The sequence below is a fragment of the Protomyctophum parallelum genome (genome assembly GCF_964188405.1).
Source record: "Protomyctophum parallelum genome assembly, chromosome: 2".
In the NCBI taxonomy this organism is placed as follows: Eukaryota; Metazoa; Chordata; class Actinopteri; order Myctophiformes; family Myctophidae; genus Protomyctophum; species Protomyctophum parallelum.
This window is the reverse complement of record NC_139699.1, coordinates 40505158-40525788: the sequence shown is the minus strand read 5'-3', so window position 1 is coordinate 40525788 and position 20631 is coordinate 40505158. Positions and strand designations below refer to the sequence as shown.

Here is a 20631-nt window from a genome sequence, read left to right as displayed (position 1 = left end):
GGCACTCTACCCCTGAGCCACCGCCGCCCCTACATTGCAGATAGCCCACATACATTCACTCATGTAGATTTTACATTTGCAGATAGCCCACATACATTCACTCATGTAGATTTTACATTGCAGATAGCCCACATACATTCACTCATGTAGATTTTACATTGCAGATAGCCCACATACATTCACTCATGTAGATTTGACTTTGCAGATAGCCCACATACATTCACTCATGTAGATTTTACATTTGCAGATAGCCCACATACATTCACTCATGTAGATTTTACATTTGCAGATAGCCCACATACATTCACTCATGTAGATTTTACATTGCAGATAGCCCACATAATTCACTCATGTAGATTTGACTTTGCAGATAGCCCACATACATTCACTCATGTAGATTTTACTTTGCAGATAGCCCACATACATTCACTCATGTAGATTTGACTTTGCAGATAGCCCACATACATTCACAGTGTACCACGCCCTTATGTCCAGACATGCTGCTTATCTCTCCCCTGAATATCTCTGAGGTTCCTCCTTTCTTATATTGTTTCCTCCAGTCCTTGTAATATAACTCTGTTTCTCATGCACACGCACGCACGCACGCACGCACGCAGTACAGTACAGTACAGTACAGTACAGTACAGTACAGTACAGTACAGTACAGTACAGTACAGTACAGTACAGTACAGTACAGTACAGTACAGTACAGTACAGTACACACACACACACACACACACACACACACACACACACACTGGACAGTCCTACTCAGACCACGCAAATGGGGAACGGTGCAGGTTGGGAATGCATCCCACCCAGTTATGCAGTATACCCCATTTACTATTATTATTAGGAGTCCAGGCCCGTCTATGTGCACGTCCAATGTGCAGTCGTCCAAAAATAGATTTTAAAATCCTTGTAATCACCTATAAAGCATTGCATGGGCTGGCCCAATTTTATATCACTTACTACACTCAAAGCCCCATGTGAGACCTCTCAGGTCCTCTGACAAAGGCCTTCTGGACATACCTGCGACCAAATTTAAAGGAACTACACCATGCATTTTAAAAACTATTTAATTATTATATTGTTTATGTCCCTCAAATGTATTTCTAATGGTTTGAGCCTAAATCACCACTCTGAGATAACCAGTTCAACTTTCCAGTCATTTCTGTCTGGCTTCTAAAGCAGTTTCAGCTGCAGTACCACATTGTCCTGATGTGGCTGGTGTCAATATTTAGCCACCACTACTTATATTTCAGTCCTTATATCTATATGATGTGATATTACCACGTCCAGCGAGTGAAAATCAACACTGGCTTACATTGTAAACAAAGAGGAAATGCTAATTGCTTGCCCACGCAGAGTACGCAAGTATAGCCTACTGCGATGGGCTGGGTAATGTATGTTGGTGTTGTCCACCGACCAATGGGTATGTTGGTGTCCTCCACCAGCGCTATATTCCGGTGTCAGGTACCACTGTTCTTGATGACATAACTAAAGTATGTTTCAAAATTGGTATAAAGGTCAATAGAGGGTATATGTATCAGCTGGGTATGTATGTATGTTGGTGTCCTCCACCAGGCCAATAGGGGGCCACCATTCTTGGTGACGTAACGTTGTATGCAAAGGGTGTAAAACATTTAGAACAGCAATTGTAGTAGACATTGGTTAATGCCATTGCGCCATGAACGTATCTCATGGCGTGCTATACAAGTAGGCTATAGCCTACATGGCCTACTTGTGTGGCCATGTAGCACAAGTTGGCAGCTCAACAGAGTGCATTTCTAGTTTGGAACTGAAGAGGCCAGAGGGGCAGGAATTATACCAAGTAGGGCAATAGATATGACATATCTGGTACCACATCAGTTGGGCCTGTTCTGAGACAAATTTCAATAAAATCCCATATATGATGATGAATTGGGTATTTGTGGCAATAGACGACACATAGGGGAAAGGTTGAAATGAATGGTGTATAGGACCTTTAAAACTAAGGGTGACTGGGCCTTTGCAGTGGTTGCTCCTATAGCCTACATGATTGTGGAAAGCTTTACCCGTGGCGATATAAAATGGTGAGTCACTTGTTGTGTTAGAGCACCGAAGTCTAACGTCACTTTCAGTAGGGCACCAGTACACAGGTTCATGTATTTTTAAGTGGTGCAACCACTTCTACATCCAGCTTGCAATGTCCGTGTAGCTGTGTACCTGTGTGTGTACCTGTGTACCTGTGTGTGTACCTGTAACCATGAGCATGAGTGGTGTGCGCATGCGTGAAATTGGAACGAGAGAAGTATGTGACATGGCTGCCACCTGCTGGACGCAAACGATACAGAGAAGAAATTGGAACGATACAGAGAAGAAATTGGAACGATACAGAGAAGAAATTGGAACGATACAGAGAAGAAATTGGAACGATACAAATTGGAACGATACAGAGAACCAATAGACGGGAGTTGCACCACTTGGTTCACACTGGTGTGATTTTTCTTATGTGCCTTGTTTTAACTTTATTGTGTTACAGTAGGCCTATATTGTTGTCCATTGTACAGCACTATGTAACATTGTTTTGAAAGGTGCTTTATAAATAAAGTGTCTGTGATAATTGGCAGTCGGCAAATGGCGATGCTTCCTGTACCCGTGATCTGTATCCTGAAATACTTGTTGAGTTTCCCAAGATTGTGCATATAGTCTACTAATGTTCAAGAATATCTTGTTAAATGTGTGTGTGTGTGTGGCACTGTGGGACACACCCAGCCCTTGGATGAAGGGGACAGGGACAGGAAGCTATAGTCGCTCTCAGTTGTCACGTGACCACTGCAGCGAAACACACGCCACAGCCAGATCAATAACAGCATGCTGAATTATTTATCAGTCCTGAGGATGCATGACACCGTCGCCCAAACCCTATCCAGATTCCAGACCAGCACAATCTCCATGGCTGGGATTTGAAGACATTTAGGATGTATTCCCTCCTATCCAGTTATTGTATATTTGACAGAAACTGAGACCGTATACTAATCCTCAGTGTTATTATTTAACTCTGAGAGTGTACAAAGGTATAACCGAATATATTTGACCATGCAGACTGCACTGAGGATGTGTGCTGTAAGTAAGTCATGTGTGACCATGCAGACTGCACTGAGGATGTGTGCTGTAAGTAAGTCATATATGTGACCATGCAGACTGCACTGAGGATGTGTGCTGTAAGTAAGTCATATATGTGACCATGCAGACTGCACTGAGGATGTGTGCTGTAAGTAAGTCATATATGACCATGCAGACTGCACTGAGGATGTGTGCTGTAAGTAAGTCATATATGACCATGCAGACTGCACTGAGGATGTGTGCTGTAAGTAAGTCATATATGACCATGCAGACTGCACTGAGGATGTGTGCTGTAAGTAAGTCATATATGACCATGCAGACTGCACTGAGGATGTGTGCTGTAAGTAAGTCATATATGACCATGCAGACTGCACTGAGGATGTGTGCTGTAAGTAAGTCATATATGACCATGCAGACTGCACTGAGGATGTGTGCTGTAAGTAAGTCATATATGACCATGCAGACTGCACTGAGGATGTGTGCTGTAAGTAAGTCATATATGACCATGCAGACTGCACTGAGGATGTGTGCTGTAAGTAAGTCATATATGACCATGCAGACTGCACTGAGGATGTGTGCTGTAAGTAAGTCATATATGACCATGCAGACTGCACTGAGGATGTGTGCTGTAAGTAAGTCATATATGACCATGCAGACTGCACTGAGGATGTGTGCTGTAAGTAAGTCATATATGACCATGCAGACTGCACTGAGGATGTGTGCTGTAAGTAAGTCATATATGACCATGCAGACTGCACTGAGGATGTGTGCTGTAAGTAAGTCATATATGACCATGCAGACTGCACTGAGGATGTGTGCTGTAAGTAAGTCATATATGACCATGCAGACTGCACTGAGGATGTGTGCTGTAAGTACAGTAAGTCATATATGACCATGCAGACTGCACTGAGGATGTGTGAGAAGGAAATAGATCTAAAGAAGGGATCATTGTAAGCCAGCCATGCGCTAACATCCATGGAAATACATCACATTTATAGCTGCTCAGGGTCAGCATACCCAGGAGAGGGAAAACCATATAGAACATTAGAGATTGAAGAGAAAGGAGAATTGATAGATATTACACGTGTAATACAGTATATAGGGAATAATACAGTTGTCATAGCAGAGTAGAACAGAGGAATGCTTTGTTTACATTGTCAATTATTGCCTAATATTCTGCTTCTGTCACTGTTGGTTGGCTCTGACAATCGATTTTAGTTCAGAATCGTTTATTATTTTCATTATTTATTTTATTTTATTTATGTTTACGCAACAATTATTGGATTGCAGAATCACAATATAAAGGGTCCCACTCGCCAAACCAATGCGCCACGTCTTGGCTGGGGGTTACACTATATGGAGATCCAATCGAATCGGGAGGTAAGTGAATCGTCCCGCCCTTACAAGCATATCTGTGTGTGTGTGTGTGTGTGTGTGTGTGTGTGTGTGTGTGTGTGTGTGTGTGTGTGTGTGTGTGTGTGTGTGTGTGTGTGTGTGTGTGTGTGTGTGTGTGTGTGTGTGTGTGTGTGTGTGTGTGTGTGTGTGTGTGTGTGTGTGTGTGTGCAAGAGAGAGAGAGAGGAAGAGAGCAGAAGACAGATGGGCCAACATAAATAAAGATGGAGCAAGAGAGATACAGAGAGAGAGATAGAAAGACAGAGAGACAGACAGAGAGAGAGAGAGACACACACACACACACACACACACACACACACACACACACACACACACACACACACACAGAGAGGGTCAGAGAGAAAGGGGGAGAGAGCATTTGTCTGAAGAGGATCTTTCATATTGGAACCTCAGCTCTTTGGACGGCCATCAATCATATCTCTCTCCCTGTCAGAGTCAAGCAGCTATTATGTCCGTCACAGTCCAAGAACTCCCAGTCAGCCTTTTCCTGTGTGTGTGTGTGTGTGTGTGTGTGTGTGTGTGTGTGTGTGTGTGTGAATGTGTGTGTGTGTGTGTGTGTGTGTGTGTGTGTGTGTGTGTGTGTGTGTGTGTGTGTGTGTGTGTGTGTGTGTGTGTGTGTGTGTGTGTGTGTGTGTGTGTGTGTGTGTGTGTGTGCGCGTGCATGCGTGCGTGCATGCGTGTGCACGCGCGTGTGTGTGTGCACGTTTTTGCGTGCATGTTTGTTTATGTATCTATGTATAGTCTATATATATATATATGTGGATGAATGGACAGATATAGGATGGATTAACGACTGAAGCTATATTATGGGTGTGGTAGCAGGGCTGTTGATTCGCCATCGGCCCGACGAGCAGTTCCATGCCATGAATATGAATTGCTCAATGTGGGCGACAGATAGCTGACCACTGAACCCCTCCTCCTGCTCTCCTGGGATTGAAAGGTGATCTGTCATGTTGCCAGACTGTCTTCGTCAATGGAATCAATGGAAGAGGAGAACTCAACCTCAGGGTACGGAGAATGTGTACTGGAGGCTGATGGGTTAGCACTGGTTTTCAACCCTTTTAGTATCAGGGTCCATTATTCGGTATTTGAGCCGAGTCAAGATGCTGCAAACTAATTTGTTCAGTCCAGTTTTGTGTGGAAAATATAGATAAAAGGTCAAAAGATAATGGTCTGAGGGAAGTGTGAACAGTGCATCATTATCCCCTGTACTAGACTTGCTGTCAGTACTGCATGCATCTCCTCATCACAACACTGACAGCCCCATGTCAGCAGCTACCTCATACCCTGTCTCTCTGCTCCCCTGCAGTCTCTCTCTGTCCTGTCTCTCTGCACGTGTGTGTACAACATTATGTGCAGTCATGAATATGCTGCATTTACATATCTGTATATACGCATGTGTAGCTGCATACTGGTCTCATGCAGGCAGGGACAATCAAAATGTTAATACAAGGTTTTATGGCTGAAGGACACCGGCTGTCCAGGACATTATGCCATCCATCTGGGAGGTCAGAGCTGTGTGGCAGAAAGGGACAGGGTGTGCCGGCTGTAATGTATGCATTAGGCCTACTACCTTAGTCTAGTGACTACCCCACCTCCTTATAACCCCCTTCTTTGTTCCCCAACCTGTACATAGTTTTGTTATTTTTACCTTTTATGATTATTTGAATTTTGTTATCAATCAATCAATCAATCAATCAATCAATCAATCAATCAATCGGTCTTGAGTTGGACTCGACCCCCCTCCCACACTCGGTCTTGAGTTGGACTCGCTTTAGGTGGACTCGACTACAAAACTAGTGTTCTGTGTGTGCCTGAGAGTGCATGTCAGCCATGATGACGGTGCAGTCCACCAGCAGCAGCAGCTCTGTATTAGTATTCTAGCCTCAGAGCCAGAGGAGTAACAGCATGCGTGGCAGGCACAAGTCCAGCAACACATTTCTAGCAGGGGGTTTTCACAACCGGTGTACTGTATGTATTGAAACAGGTCGTTATGTTGGGTTGGATGAAGAAGATCAAATCGGCCAAATGTGTGATCTCAGTGAAATAAAAATGTAGTATAATTTTGTTTTGTATCGTACATTTTATTGGAAGGTCCGAGAGGACCGAGAGGACCTTGAATACATTCATTCATTCATTCTAAACCTCATACAGATGCTCTTAGCATTAAAGACTCTTGAAGAGGCATTTTGAATGATTGTATTTCCTAGTTGCAGCCCGTGTGTGATGAGATGAAGTGACCTTACTGTTCCAGTGAGAGTCATTGGACCTCATCATATTGACTCACACGGTTCCAGCTGAGTGGTGACATAAAATGCTCGGTGGGCTTAATAAACCCAATACCAATATAGACACAATATATAAAGCCAACACCATAAAAGACACATTTTACTCCTTCACTGTAGGGTGCGTGCGACGCTGCAGTTATAACATCTTTCTGTTTATATGCATTGCACTGCAATGTATGGGGGATTTCGGTATAGATTTAACAAGGGGTGTGTGAAAATATCAAGTTCCGTAGACATACAACCAGTTCTGTGTTCCATAACATTGTAAGAGTGAGAGGACTGGAGCTGTGAGATTTGTGAGATTTTCTCTTGATGCTATCCTTTTTTAAGTTCTAGCTAGCCTATACTGTAGTGTATATAGGCTATGCCATTTGAGCATGGCCTTAGGAATCTGTTCACTGTCAGAGGTTCAGTGAAATGGTGATGGGATGGAGGTTCATAGTCTGACCTTAGAGACACACTTTCAGTGTCATTCTCTTGCTTCAATCTATCTTTGTGTCTTTGTCTTATTTTTCATGATCCCATCTCCGATTCCTGATCTTTACTGCCCTCAGATATAAAAAGAGGGATGCAACAACATGAACATACTATCATAATTATGTATTATTTGCCATGCTTAATGTAAATCGCTCTGGATTAAGAGTGTCTGCTAAATGCCTTAATTGTAAATTGTATACTAGCATCTGCCTTCTCATCAACATGCAGGGACACCAAGTTGACAGCCTTTTAAACCCTATATATTCAACCCTGTCTGTGAAGATTTGCTGACCCTTTGAACCCCTTTTTTTTTTACAGCAATGTCGTTTTATGTACTGTAACTTTAAGTACAACAAATTCCCTGCTGGTATGTGCCCTTTGTAGACACTATAGTGCAGTATTACAAGTAAAAATGTAAAAGTATTGTATCAAAATGTAGGCTACGTATTAGGCTATATTTAAAGTACCAAAAGTATAAAGTAGGCCTACTCATTATGCACAATGTTCTACGTGTTCAAAGTAAACAAATAAAAGTAAGTAAAAGTAAAGAAATCTATAAAGATCCTTTGAAAATAGCTATATATGTTTTAATGGCCGAAATGTATAGGGTTGAAGTGGTTAATGTATAATAATCCTAATCTACAAAGTAACTATACCAGTAATTGTAGTGGAGTAAAGGTACAATATTTTCCTCTGAGGTGTAGTGGAGTAAAAGTATTGACCGGGGACGGGGGTCCTCCAGGGCTCTACACTAGGTCCGCTCACTTTTTCCCTCTCCACGAAATCTCTAGTCGATCTACAAGTGCACAACAGGGCGTGTTTGGTGAATGTTCGCCCCAGAATAGGGATGCTATAGGGTTCATATGGTTATGGACTGTAGACTATATTCACTTTCCCCACATACAGATTATCACAGTTGATATCATAATTCCAATACAGTAAACCTGCTTCAAGGCATCATGGGCTCTACCCTGCCACCTGCTGGATGCTTAGTGCATCACAACAACTCACCCTGGCTCTTATAAACATTTAAACCCTGGCTTTATACTGTATCTCATTTACCGGAGTTCCCCCGGGCTCTGGTTGGCTATTATTTTCCTCAGCTGAATCTATTATCTATTATTATTATTGATCTATTATCAACAACTACGTATGTAGCGTTTAACTGGATACTGTTGTGAGCCTGTGCAATACTTGTTAAATTGGGCTGTTGATATCTTTTTTGAAAGACTACACAGTTGCTGATCAAATTGTCCTAAAAATAAAAATATTTTCTGTAACCATGGCATCATCTATAGATGATCTTGATCACTGCAGATCACATATCACTCTGGCTACATGCCCTCGTTTTAGTCTGATGATCAATGAGCAAGGAGAAGTAATCAATGTGATTAAAGTGTCAATGCATGGCCTGGCCCAGCCTAGCGGTCCGGCCACCTAGGCTGGTAATCCAGCATGACAGCGTGTCGCGGGTTCGAGTCCCCTCCATCTCTCTCCCCATTTCCTGTCAACCTATCAATAAAGACAAAAAGCCCCCCCCCCCCCTCCCCCCAAAAACATGTTATGCCTAAATTATACTCTGTCATATGATGGCGTGACGAACAGTGCCAACAGAGCCTGACGTCTCATCGTCACACACATAAAAGCACACCCATTCCTTCGCTTAATAAATCTTTACTCCCCTGTGACGCACTTTGTGGGGAGCGAAATAGAGCAGCAGTACAGGAGAGGTGGAAAGGAAGGAACGGAATAAAGGACATTAATCTGTGGCAGCCGAGACAAGTGTCAATATAAGAGGTGATGACTGTCTGCAGGGCAGTAGTTAGAGAAGCATCAGTGAAGACTGTTGCATTATTCATGATGCGGACACAAGGACAGACGAAATGCAGCAGAGGCAAAATGTGGAAGCATTACAAGAATATGGAGGAAGGAGACAAGAACGGAATCCAAATTGAAACTATTGGGTTAACAGGTTCATGATGTGAATGTGTGTGTGGCACTGTGTGCATCATCGTCGTCCACTTGATTTGGATAATGAGACAGTAACTTGATGTGAAATTATGCAGAGCTGTGAAGATCAAACATTAGTCCTCACATCAAACAGCAAATTGCCCACTGTTTTGTCAGGCCTCTTAGACCTGACATAGAATACGACACAGTCATATTAATGTCCAGAGGAAGTTACTCATGTCAAATATTCTCTGCATTTTAAATACCAGTAAGACACCTGAGGGCGAGAAGCGTGCATGCATCCACCTGGGTGACGGCAGACTGCTGGGCAAGCGCTGGCGCTTTGGCATGGGGGGTCAGATGAACATATGGAATGAATTCTGTACTGGCCATATATAGAGCGTGTCTTGAGTGTACAGTGTTTGATGAGTTCAGATCAACATAAGGAATATCAGAACAGGTCAGATCCATATATGGAGATCTAAGGGTGGCAGTGTCTTGAGTGTACAGGGTTTGATTACGTTTCAGGTCTCTAAAACTCAAGTTTTCGCCGGCTGCCGGGCGCAGCTGCACTAATAACTTTGGGCGGGCCTGTCTAGAGTTTGAATGGACAGGTACAGTATCCGTCAAAAGGGAGACATCGAAGAGGAAGGACGGGTGGGGAGGATCAACATATTATGGAATGTCAGAACATGTTAGCTCCATATATGGAGATGGAGGCGTGATGTCACGAGGCGTGACCATATATGGAGGTGTAACGTGACACACAGAAATGCAGGTTTTCATTATAGTAAATGTGACCTATGATCGCAACAAAACAACATTCTGATAACAAGTTTAGTTGTCACTGACCAAGAGTGATTATCACCACCTGAGATGTAGGCCTATTTGTGTTTAATAGGATCATTATTATTGTGCTCTATAAATAAGATGGATTTTATTGGATTAGAATTGATTGTTAAATAGTTACTCTCCCTGGTGTGCCATAAACAGAACAATGCACTGATCTAATAAAAATCAGCTCGTGAAATGCGTGGGAGGACTGTAGGTTGAGATCTAAGTGTATTTACTTTTCTTTTTCTAGTTGAACCAGAATTCATTTGTCCAAGCTGTACAGATTCTTTCAGGTGTATGAATCCGGATGACAAACGGCTTTGGATCATGGATGTCACAACTGGTTCTTGTAACTACTAATGCAGTGATCCAGACAGAGCATATAGGCATATATGGTAAAAGGTGCATTTATATAGCAGGCGCTTTACATAGATTGTGCATCAATTCACCCATTCACACACACACACACACACACATTAATACACCGATTCATACACCGGAAACCATGCAAGGCACTAACCAGCACATCAGGAGCAATTTGGGGTTCAGTGTCTTGCTCAAGGACACTTCAACACTAACTCTGGGGGAGCCCGGGTTCGAACAGGCAACCTTGCGGTTACCATCCAGCCTCTACCCCTGAGCCACCACCGCCCTGCGGCATACAGCATAGCACACCTCTGCCAGTAAGAACCACGTTACAATACAATGCACGGTAGGCTCGCTTTACTTACTGCAGATTTTATTTTCACCCAACAGTTAATGTTCTTGCTCACATTACAGCCATTGATTCATGGCTTGACATGTGGCCTTCACATGAGACCCTGATCAATATACGGGCTACCCCCCCCCCCCAAAGCACCATCCCTGCTGCCTCCCTCAACCCACATCTACAAAGAAAGGGGTGGCATGTTGTTTTGTAGCTGCGGGATGACATACAGTAGAGCTCAGAGGACTAAAGCAGATAGGGGACAGGGCCTGTCTTTGTCTGGCTCTGAAAGACCAGACTCAACACAATCTGATCTCCTGTGTGTCCTTCCTCAGTCACAGCCGCAGAGCAGAACATACAGATAAGAATACTGCAGCAAATTATGAAATCCCACTAGCTCAGCTGTGATATGTGTTATTTTGCATGGCTGTGTTGTTGAACACAGCTTAATGTTGGGAAAGTTATACGACTGAACCACCCAATTGATGGCAATGCCTCATACACACATATCAAACACATGTTCTGTGCTCTGTCTGTGTTTGATGGCCACCTCAATGCTTTTCCAATGGGAGTCAAATGGTTTGACCAATGTGACTTCCATTGGAAATACATTGAGGCAGCCATGGAACACAGACAAAATACAGACAATACACATGTGAGTGCAGCGTTAGGCCTCTATACACACGTCCGTCTGTGTTTCATGGCCCTGCTTTTCCAATGGAAGTCACGTGGTTTGAACAAACACTTGTGTTTGATTGCCCCCTCCCCCCATCGATTGTTGTTGTTGTTTTATTTGGGACTGACCTTTGACCTTTGAAGAAAACTGGGCAGAGTGTCTGGTCTCAAACAGCTGAAGTTCCTTGTTCAGATTGCATACGGTCAGATCAATATCCCAGCAAGACAAACCTAGTAAAACATCACATCATTAAGAATCAGGGGGTCATCATTATATATCTGTATACGGACAAATGTGTCCGTGGCAAAGACATGGTCATGTCTGTGGCAAATGTTTAGCTTTTCTGCTTTACACACCATTAATGTTCATATTTTGATCATAAGACCCAATTACTGAATGTCAGTTCTCCAGGTTTTCGTCAGAATATCTATGACACAAAAAATTGAATTTTGACCAAGTGTCCACCACAAGACAGCATGGCGATGAACCCTGTTGAGAACATAGATTCATTTCCTTCCTGTTCTTAGGTCTCAGACCACCATCACATTTCCATGGTGAATGAACCTATGTATGTATAGCATCATCAGTACAAGATAGCGGAATTGTCTTCCATTGTTTTGGAGGATCAGGAGGGAAAATGTTGTTGGTTGTTGCTTTACAAATGAATAATATAATATACCCTTCTTACAACCTGTACAATGCACACTTGAGACATTTCCTGATATAAGATATGCATAGGTGTTGCAAATGAATACATAAAACAAATGAAAAAGAAAACTATGAGAAAAACTGGTTCAACCACATTAGCTAATATGACTTCATTTTTAACTGCCATGAAAACGGGTCATCAGTTTTAGACAATAACTGTATCGACGATTTTATTTGTTTAAGTTTTGTATAGTAAGTATAGTAAGTTATTGCCATGCATGCAGTGCTCATATAGCGATGCACAGACTTGTGTTAATGTGTTAGCACACACACACACACACACACACACACACACACACACACACACACACACACACACACACACACATCACTCACACACACACACACACACACACACACACACACACACACACACACACACACACACACACACACTCACCCTGTTTGATCTGATTCTTGGCGCACGCAAGTTGGTGGCTGGTCGATATGTCTCCGATCGCTATCAGCATGCGATAGTGTCCGTGTTGAAACGGCTGCTCGGTGTGGCGCTGTCCAGGGTGCTGAACCTCCAAGGTAGGGTGCTGCTCCTCCGGTTCTCCTCGTTCCGCCGAGAAAGGTGCTGCGACTGGGATTTCCATGGTAACAGTGCCACTAGCGGACGCTGAGCCCCTCTCCATCTCCATGACAACTGCATCCGCAACAGGCACCATGACGGTGCACGATGAGTCGAGAGGACAAGGGGGGGTGGCTCTGTGAGAGGCGAACGCCTGATTGGATCTCGGCTTATGTGACTATATGATGTCACGGCTCACCATTGGACGGTCGGAAAAGAGGGATATGGAATTTTTTATTGTTAACCATATTTCATTTTATGATGGGACTGCTGAGGCTGACAGGCATAGGACATGTGATGAAGATGAAGATTAAGAAAGAAAACGTGTTGATCACCAGGGTTGTCACACTATGCTTACTATAGGTTACGTTAAACATGATGCTCTTTGCCAGCCAGTGCTTATTAATGTTAAATAAAAGCTACCTGCATGATATTTCTTTGTAAAGGGCCCCATATAGCCCCCCTTATTCTATCCTATAGTATTCAGGATCTGTAATCCCTAGCATAACAGCAAAGGCTGACGCTGAGACATCTGAGACATATAAAGGTTCTCTTTATATCAGCCAGAACCAGGCTGATACGTCTCTGTTCCCATTGTGAAGCAAACAATGCTTCATCTGTGAAAGAACAGGGACAGTGACAACGAGGACCTTCAGTTGGCATTATAAAAATAAATAAATGCTAATTTAAGCATAACACATTTGAACGAGACCTTGTAAAACCTGGCAATGATTCATTCTCCCAAGTTGACATGCATGACATTGAGCGTATAATGAACTCAGTGCTACTTTTAACAGGACATTTGTGTGAGGTTATGATAAAGATAAAGATCACATTTCGTTGGTGTCATCACCTTTATGTATAACATATGGATACAATTCACTTCGTTCCTTGGTATTTTATTATTTTATTGAAACAATGCGCTCACAGGGATACTGTGATGAAGACAGAGAATAATGGTGTTGCCGTGGTTTTTTATTTCATCTCAGGCTGCAGACAGTTCTTAGTCACTGCATTATAATAGGCAGGGTAAGTTGGCACAATATCCCGTTATCAACGATGAAGTTTTAATCTTCATCGTGCAACATATACTGTTGGGGCATTTACGTTTTGGGCTGACTGACTGTCATTCAGTGACACAAAACAGATCATTTTCCTGAACGGTCAAGAACCTGCATTGCAGCAATCAGTACAGTCTGGGCATTAATCCAACATAGGTCAGAAGTAGGGGGAGGTTGAGAGGCTGGGAAGAAACCATTTTATATACCTGCATGCTTAGGATCTGCAGATTATGTAACAGATTGTTGAGGGTTTCGTTGTACTGTCAACATGTGTATACACTACATGTATGCATTGTGCATACATGACACCTTATTTGTTTCACATTGGTGCAATTCTCTTGGCAGCATTGAAAACCCTGTTGTATTAAGAAATGTTTGTTTCTTTGAAATAAAACAGGGGGAGAGAGCCATGTGCATCAATATAAGAAATAAGGTTTTACATCTCTGCTGATTACGTCATTGGCAGGTACATTTTTAGCAGAGCGCCTCTAGAGAGAGTGAACTGAAATGGTTGCGTCCTTTTGTGAGCATTTGTGAGGACTGATATCATTATGGAGATATGGTTGGAAAAAAAGGTGAAGGTTCCTCAAACATTAGGAAACAGTTTTGCTATCTCTTCTTTGTTGCAACAGTGTGAGTGAGGCCTAAACGTTTAGGGGGACTATTATAATAGTATATTAAATACTGGTCTAGAAATGGAGTTATGAATCTAGATTAAGGAAGACAGCATGTTTACAGCTTTTGATTGGTCACTTCAACTGTACTAAGAAAATATAAAACATAATATCTGCCTCTTCTTCTTTAGCTCTCCTCTTTGTATTTCTGTATTATTATTTTGTGTTTTTCTGTTGTTGATAATAACAATAATAATAATAATAATGTTTAAAAGATCCTTCCTGAATAATGCTGGGATTATTTTTGGGCATTTTTATTTATACTGAAAATGTGGCTATCAATCTTTGAGAATAACTTCTATCCAAAATTACACAGCTATAGTACATTCCAACCTCTGGGAAACAGCATACTATATGATAAATAACAGTTTGATATAACCAGCTATACAAAAAATGCCTAGCCTATATAAGATTTTAGATCAAGGTAGTTTTCAATATACCCCTTCCCCCTGGTGTAAACAGCTAACCAGCTAACCAGCTAACCAGCTAACCAGACAGACAGACAGACAGACAGACAGACAGACAGACAGACCGACCGACAGACAGACAGACAGACAGACAGACAGACAGACAGACAGACAGACAGACAGATAGAGATTCTGTATGTATGTGTCATGCACCAGAGGTGCCCAGCCCACATAGACGTATAGGACACACCATACAAATCATTGCTTCAATATTGCACAAGTGTACAATACAATGAAAACTGTTTTTTCGAAATCCCTTTCACACAAACAAAACATTTTGCCTTTTCCCCCAAGCTTTACGTTAGAAATCTGCTAAAACAAAAATACCTTTCCTAAAACAAAATAGATAGTTGTCATTTCACAAAACAATAAGTGTCTTAATTCATCATATATGGGCAGTAAAACTAAAAAGAAATTTCAATTTCAATTTCTTCCAAAAAAGCTAATGGTAAGGTCCCAGAATGCAGCTGTACAATATCTTTGACTTTTGGATACATTTTGTGTAACATAAGGTTACCAGATATTGACACGTCTCATTTGAGTATAAAATGTTTCTGTAGGCCTATGTAACTCTACTAATGCTTGCTGCCTGCTTGCTTTGGTGGCTGAGAAAGAACCCTGCCTTCCCTCTGTTCCCAGAAAGCTATTTCTTTTAGGTTGGTCACCTTTGGTGGAGTGGTATTATTGATACATGGCGCATGTTTACCTGGGAGGAAGCACGCTGTGATGGATCACTGGGCGGAGTTGGTATATCAATCCATAAGCACAATTTAACTGTGTATACTGCATGTTTAGAACTTTGTTGATTTCTTTGTTGCAACTTGTCTATTTTAGAAAGGCAGCAACCCCACCAAGTAAAATCCCTTAGGGATTGTTGTGCAATGTAGAATATATTGAACAAATATCATATCCTCCAGAATTCAGAATCAGATTCAGATTCTATTCTAATAGAATCCATGCATGTCTGCAACTGCCAATGAGTCAGCATTCTCCACTCTCACAGTGCAGTCTGAGAGTGTCTACTGGCATCTGCTGGACATAATGGGTAGGTGCAGAAGGTAGCCATTTGACATTGGTTTCTATTTGCCTTCCATAATGTCATTTATCCATTGTTATTTTATTTTTAAATCATGGACCTTATGTATACTGGACTTTGCAGGTTTGATTTGACAGGACTTCCTGAAGTTCCTGTTATTTTAAGGGATTGCCAATTTGCCACTAGAGCAGCTCGGACAGTTATACTGAGTATAAGCCTTATATTCAGCTGAAATTACAGTTATTTTACTTGTTCCTTTCTTCTCTATCTTCTCTTTTCCTATTCCAAGTCTGCCTGCAACTGCAATGTTGCAGGAAAGTAATTCAGCAGCAGTGTGTGTTTTGAATGCAAGGAACATGCATTCAAAACACTATTGTTTTCACGCAATATATGGTGGAGCAGAACGAAGCTCCATCCATCATGACAGCAGGGAAGGTCAATAATATTCACATATGGACCTATTGCCAGCTGGATATTCTATTCACTGGATGCATGCATTAAATGTTCACTTTATACGCGCGCACCACACGCACGCACGCACGCGCACGCACGCACACACGCACGCACACAAACGCACACACACACACACACACACACACACACACACATACACACACACACACACACACACACACACACACACACACACACACACACACGTCTCACACACACACACACACACACACACACACACACACACACACACACACACACACACACGTACATACACACACGTTGATTAGGCTATATTTCACACAATATATATAAATATATATATATAGCCTAGCCTAATTGGCATAAAAATGCCATTGCATCTGTACGTGCCATGCGTGTAGCTAGCTATCCAACACCCCTGGCTCTCAGCGAGACAGAAGCAAGCTAGAAGTGATGTTGGACGCGTCATAATTAGGCTACAGCCAAGGGGACAGTGGAGAGAAAATTTAAAATCCACGAGCAAAAAAATATTAATTGCTAAGGTAGGCTGAAGCTGTTTATGTTGTGTATTGGAGTAGCCTATACCGATAACAACGATTGTCGTAAATTGCTATTATCTCTGTGTTCGTGCATGCCTATAGCTCAAGAGGGTCGGCTGAGATTAGACATTTTGGGCAGTGGTTGCGCATTTCTTAATTTCTGTGCCAGTCCGACCTCCCGGGCGTAACGCTATAGCCTATTACCGTACCAGGATCAACTTGCTCTGTTACCTGTATAGAAAACGTTTATCCATACTGCATGCTGGAAGCTTGACTTTAGTTTTGCGCACGACTAAATAAATAGGCTTTAACAACGATCGTTGCTTATAATGGTTGTCCCCTGCACTTGAATGATTTGAATTCGTTTTTCGTGAGTGTATTATGGGCCTACGCCTACCGGCATCCATTTGATCTTCAGTGTCCTTTCATGTCAATCTTATTTTGGTCAAGAGCAGATCAGGATACCTGATAGGCTATCACTAGGCTATTGGTGGCGTTACTGGCGTATACCACAGTTGTGGCGTTGACAGCTTCTTCCAGTAGCCTACTCACTGAGGCTTGGCCTAGTTGGTGTTGGTCGATGTTTGTTGACTGCAAGCAGATGAGCCCCAGAGATATCACTTACTTGCACTTGCACCCCAAACAATTGGGGTCCACGGAGGACCCTGATGGAAACAATTAAGCCATATATGTATTGGATTTATAATCCTGTTATAGCAGCTCTTGCAGCTGTAGCCTACATCCCTGTGCTCTTTTTTGCAAACTGCCAGTATATTCAATCAATCAATCAATCAATCAATCAATCAATCAATCAATCAATCACAACCACGCATCCACACCGAGGTACATGGATGTCAAAACTGATATTAATTATAACTAGAAATGCATATTGAGCTGCCAACTTGCGCCATGCACACAAGTAAATGGCCTACTTGTGCGCAAGCAAAGCACGCAAGTACTGTCAACTTCTACAAACGTACTCTCAGCCCCTCTATAAAAGACAAAGATGAAAACAACAACAATCCCGACATACACTTACATACCCTCTACCGACCTTATACCAACTTGTAACCTTGTGAACAACACCGACCTAGCCGATCGCAGTACCTTTTACCCTCCCAAATTGAAACCTATAAAGTTACGTCAACATCAACAACCAATAAGGGACAACCGAGGACACGCCTACATAGCTGACCGCAGTACGATCGCTGATCTCACTGCACCGATCGCGCAGTACCTTTTACCCATGCACGGTGCACCCAAACATATCTTAATTACTTCACCATCAACAGACAATCAGCGACCACCGAGGGCAGGCCTACATATCATACATACGCAGCCCTACTTGCTCGCTCTGCTTGCGCAAGTAATTTATCCAATACGAATATTAGTTTAAATTGACTCCAGATCTCTAATCATTCTGAAACATGGGACACTTGCATGCCTGCCTTGTTTAACCCATATAATCTTTGGTCAAGCACCACCTCTTCTGAGAAGTTGAAAGCTTATAACCTTGGATATAGGCCTACTACTTTTGAATTGTTCACAGGTATCACAGTGGTGGAAAAAGCATTATTTTTCAACCAAGGTTCATGTTTTAGGTTGTTATTACAGAACGTAAAAGATGAGTGTTTGTTAATTGTTTTTCATTTGAGCTTTCGTTAGTTTTAACGATTTTAGCTAATGTCCAGCAGTGCAATAATTTAATTCTATAAGAAAAGTAGCCTACAAGATGTGGCTTTTGGAGAAATACAGATATGATAAGTGATGGATTTATCTGTGTATAAATACACATATATGTGTATGGTGTATACCGGTATATATACATATATGCATGCATGCATGTATGTGTGATAATATATGTAGGAAAGAAATACTGTGATTGGAGGTATAAGAAAGAGTGTTCGTTTTAATGAACAATGGAAGGAATGCGAATGTAAAAATTGTAGAATTATATAGTGGGATCATTCATTATGTGAGTTTAAAATATGTTAGAGAAAAAATGTCATGTACAAAGGATAGGCATTAATAAGCTTTGAGCTTCGGCTTATGCCTTTTCGATCAACTATAAGAGAGTGTGAATATTTAATGTATGATTTATGTTACACTGTTGACTTGATTGAAATAAACAAAACTAAACGATTTTAGCTATTTTTAACAGGGGGGTGGAGGCATTCGAACATGGTCCTGAATATGTACTTTAAAAAAAAAACATATGGTGATTTATTATTTTATTATTTACTATAGTCCTACTAGACCCCAATAAATTATATCTGGCAAAGAAAGATCACGGGATCTATTGAATGTGACAAACTGACATATTGAGCCTACAATACGACACACAGTATATGGGATCCCCCTAGCACCTCTACCTTCACATTCAGTAGATCCTGTGATCTTTTGTGGCCAGATGTAATTTTCTGGGGTCTAGTAGGACTATAGTAAATAATAATAAAGAAATTGCTGTGTATTTAGCCCCGTGTTCGAATGCCCCCCTGTCAAAAATAGCTAAAATCGCTAAAACGAAAGAAAGCATAGCAAATGGGGGAAAAATTTACACTCACCTTTTACTTTGTCTAATAACAATCTACAACCTGAACCTTGGTTGAAAATAACTAAAGTTGTCCTTTAAGTAAAAGTATCAATACTGCTATGTAGAAATACTGTACTTTGTTAAGTAAAAGCCTGGAATACAAAAGTATTTAATGGTATTAATGGCAATATACTTATATTATAGTATAGTATAGTAAAAGTAGGCTACTCGTAAAGGCCTATTCATAGTCTGGATTTTCGGTGGTGAGGTGACCACCGCTCCGGTGGTGAGCTGACCACCGGAGCTGAAATAACGTTGAGCGGTGGTGAGTAAAAACAGAGAGAAGGGCTGGAGCGGTGGCGGTGGTTTGCTCTTCACCGCGGCTCGTGACGTCATGTTGTAGTTCGGTGGTCACCCCACCACCGAAAATCCAGACTATGTATGAGCCTTTATGCAGAATGTCTCATTTATTTTCAAATATTTCAAATGTATAAAAAATCTAGGGTGCCACAGCACCCACTTTGACAAACCCTGATCTAAGGGCATATTGTCAATTTGTTTGTTAAAATATGTGATTTCCATGTTACATTAGGCTATACAAGAATATAAAGTCCTCTAAATGTCCTATTAGTTGTTGCAGCACTGATGCCCAGTGCTGTAAAGTAGCCTAACTAAATAGATTTGCTCAAGTAGCCTACTTAAGTATACAATTTTGAGGCATTTTTATTTAAGTGAGTTTTTCCAATTTCAATACTTTTACTTATACTCCACTCAGAGGCAAATATATTCAAAATATTATTTACTACAATTATTTGAAAACGCCTAGGGTGTCATGTAGTGACGCAAGTTCCAGGGGTGCGTGCCACAGAATACTTAATATAATATGTGGAATTCCTCAGACCTGAGCTGCATTCTTTTTCAATCTGTTGTTTTTGGTGAAAGTTCCCCCAGAATAGGGATGCTGCATGGATTTCAAGTGGTTGGCCCTACTTCAAGTATAATGTTAATTTCTATCTGGCCTATAATGGAAACGGATATTGTCTCAAGTTTTCTTCCTGACATGCTGTATCTTATGGGGAAAGATTTACATATTTACATACCATAGGCTATTATATAGATGTAGGTGCTATAGGCCTAATTCAAGAGTGCCA

General features: G+C 41.6%; 1 protein-coding gene across 1 annotated transcript in view; it reads right to left on the bottom strand.

The window, feature by feature from the left end:
• Positions 1 to 12805, bottom strand: part of map1aa (microtubule-associated protein 1Aa) — a gene marked incomplete at both ends in the record, with an annotated part of 46286 nt that extends 33481 nt beyond the window's left edge. The window contains 2 exons of the mRNA XM_083759293.1: positions 11582 to 11683; positions 12562 to 12805. Coding sequence (XP_083615419.1) covers positions 11582 to 11683; positions 12562 to 12805 — 346 coding nt within the window. The remainder of the gene's footprint in view (positions 1 to 11581; positions 11684 to 12561) is intronic.
• Positions 12806 to 20631: the final 7826 nt, after the last annotated feature.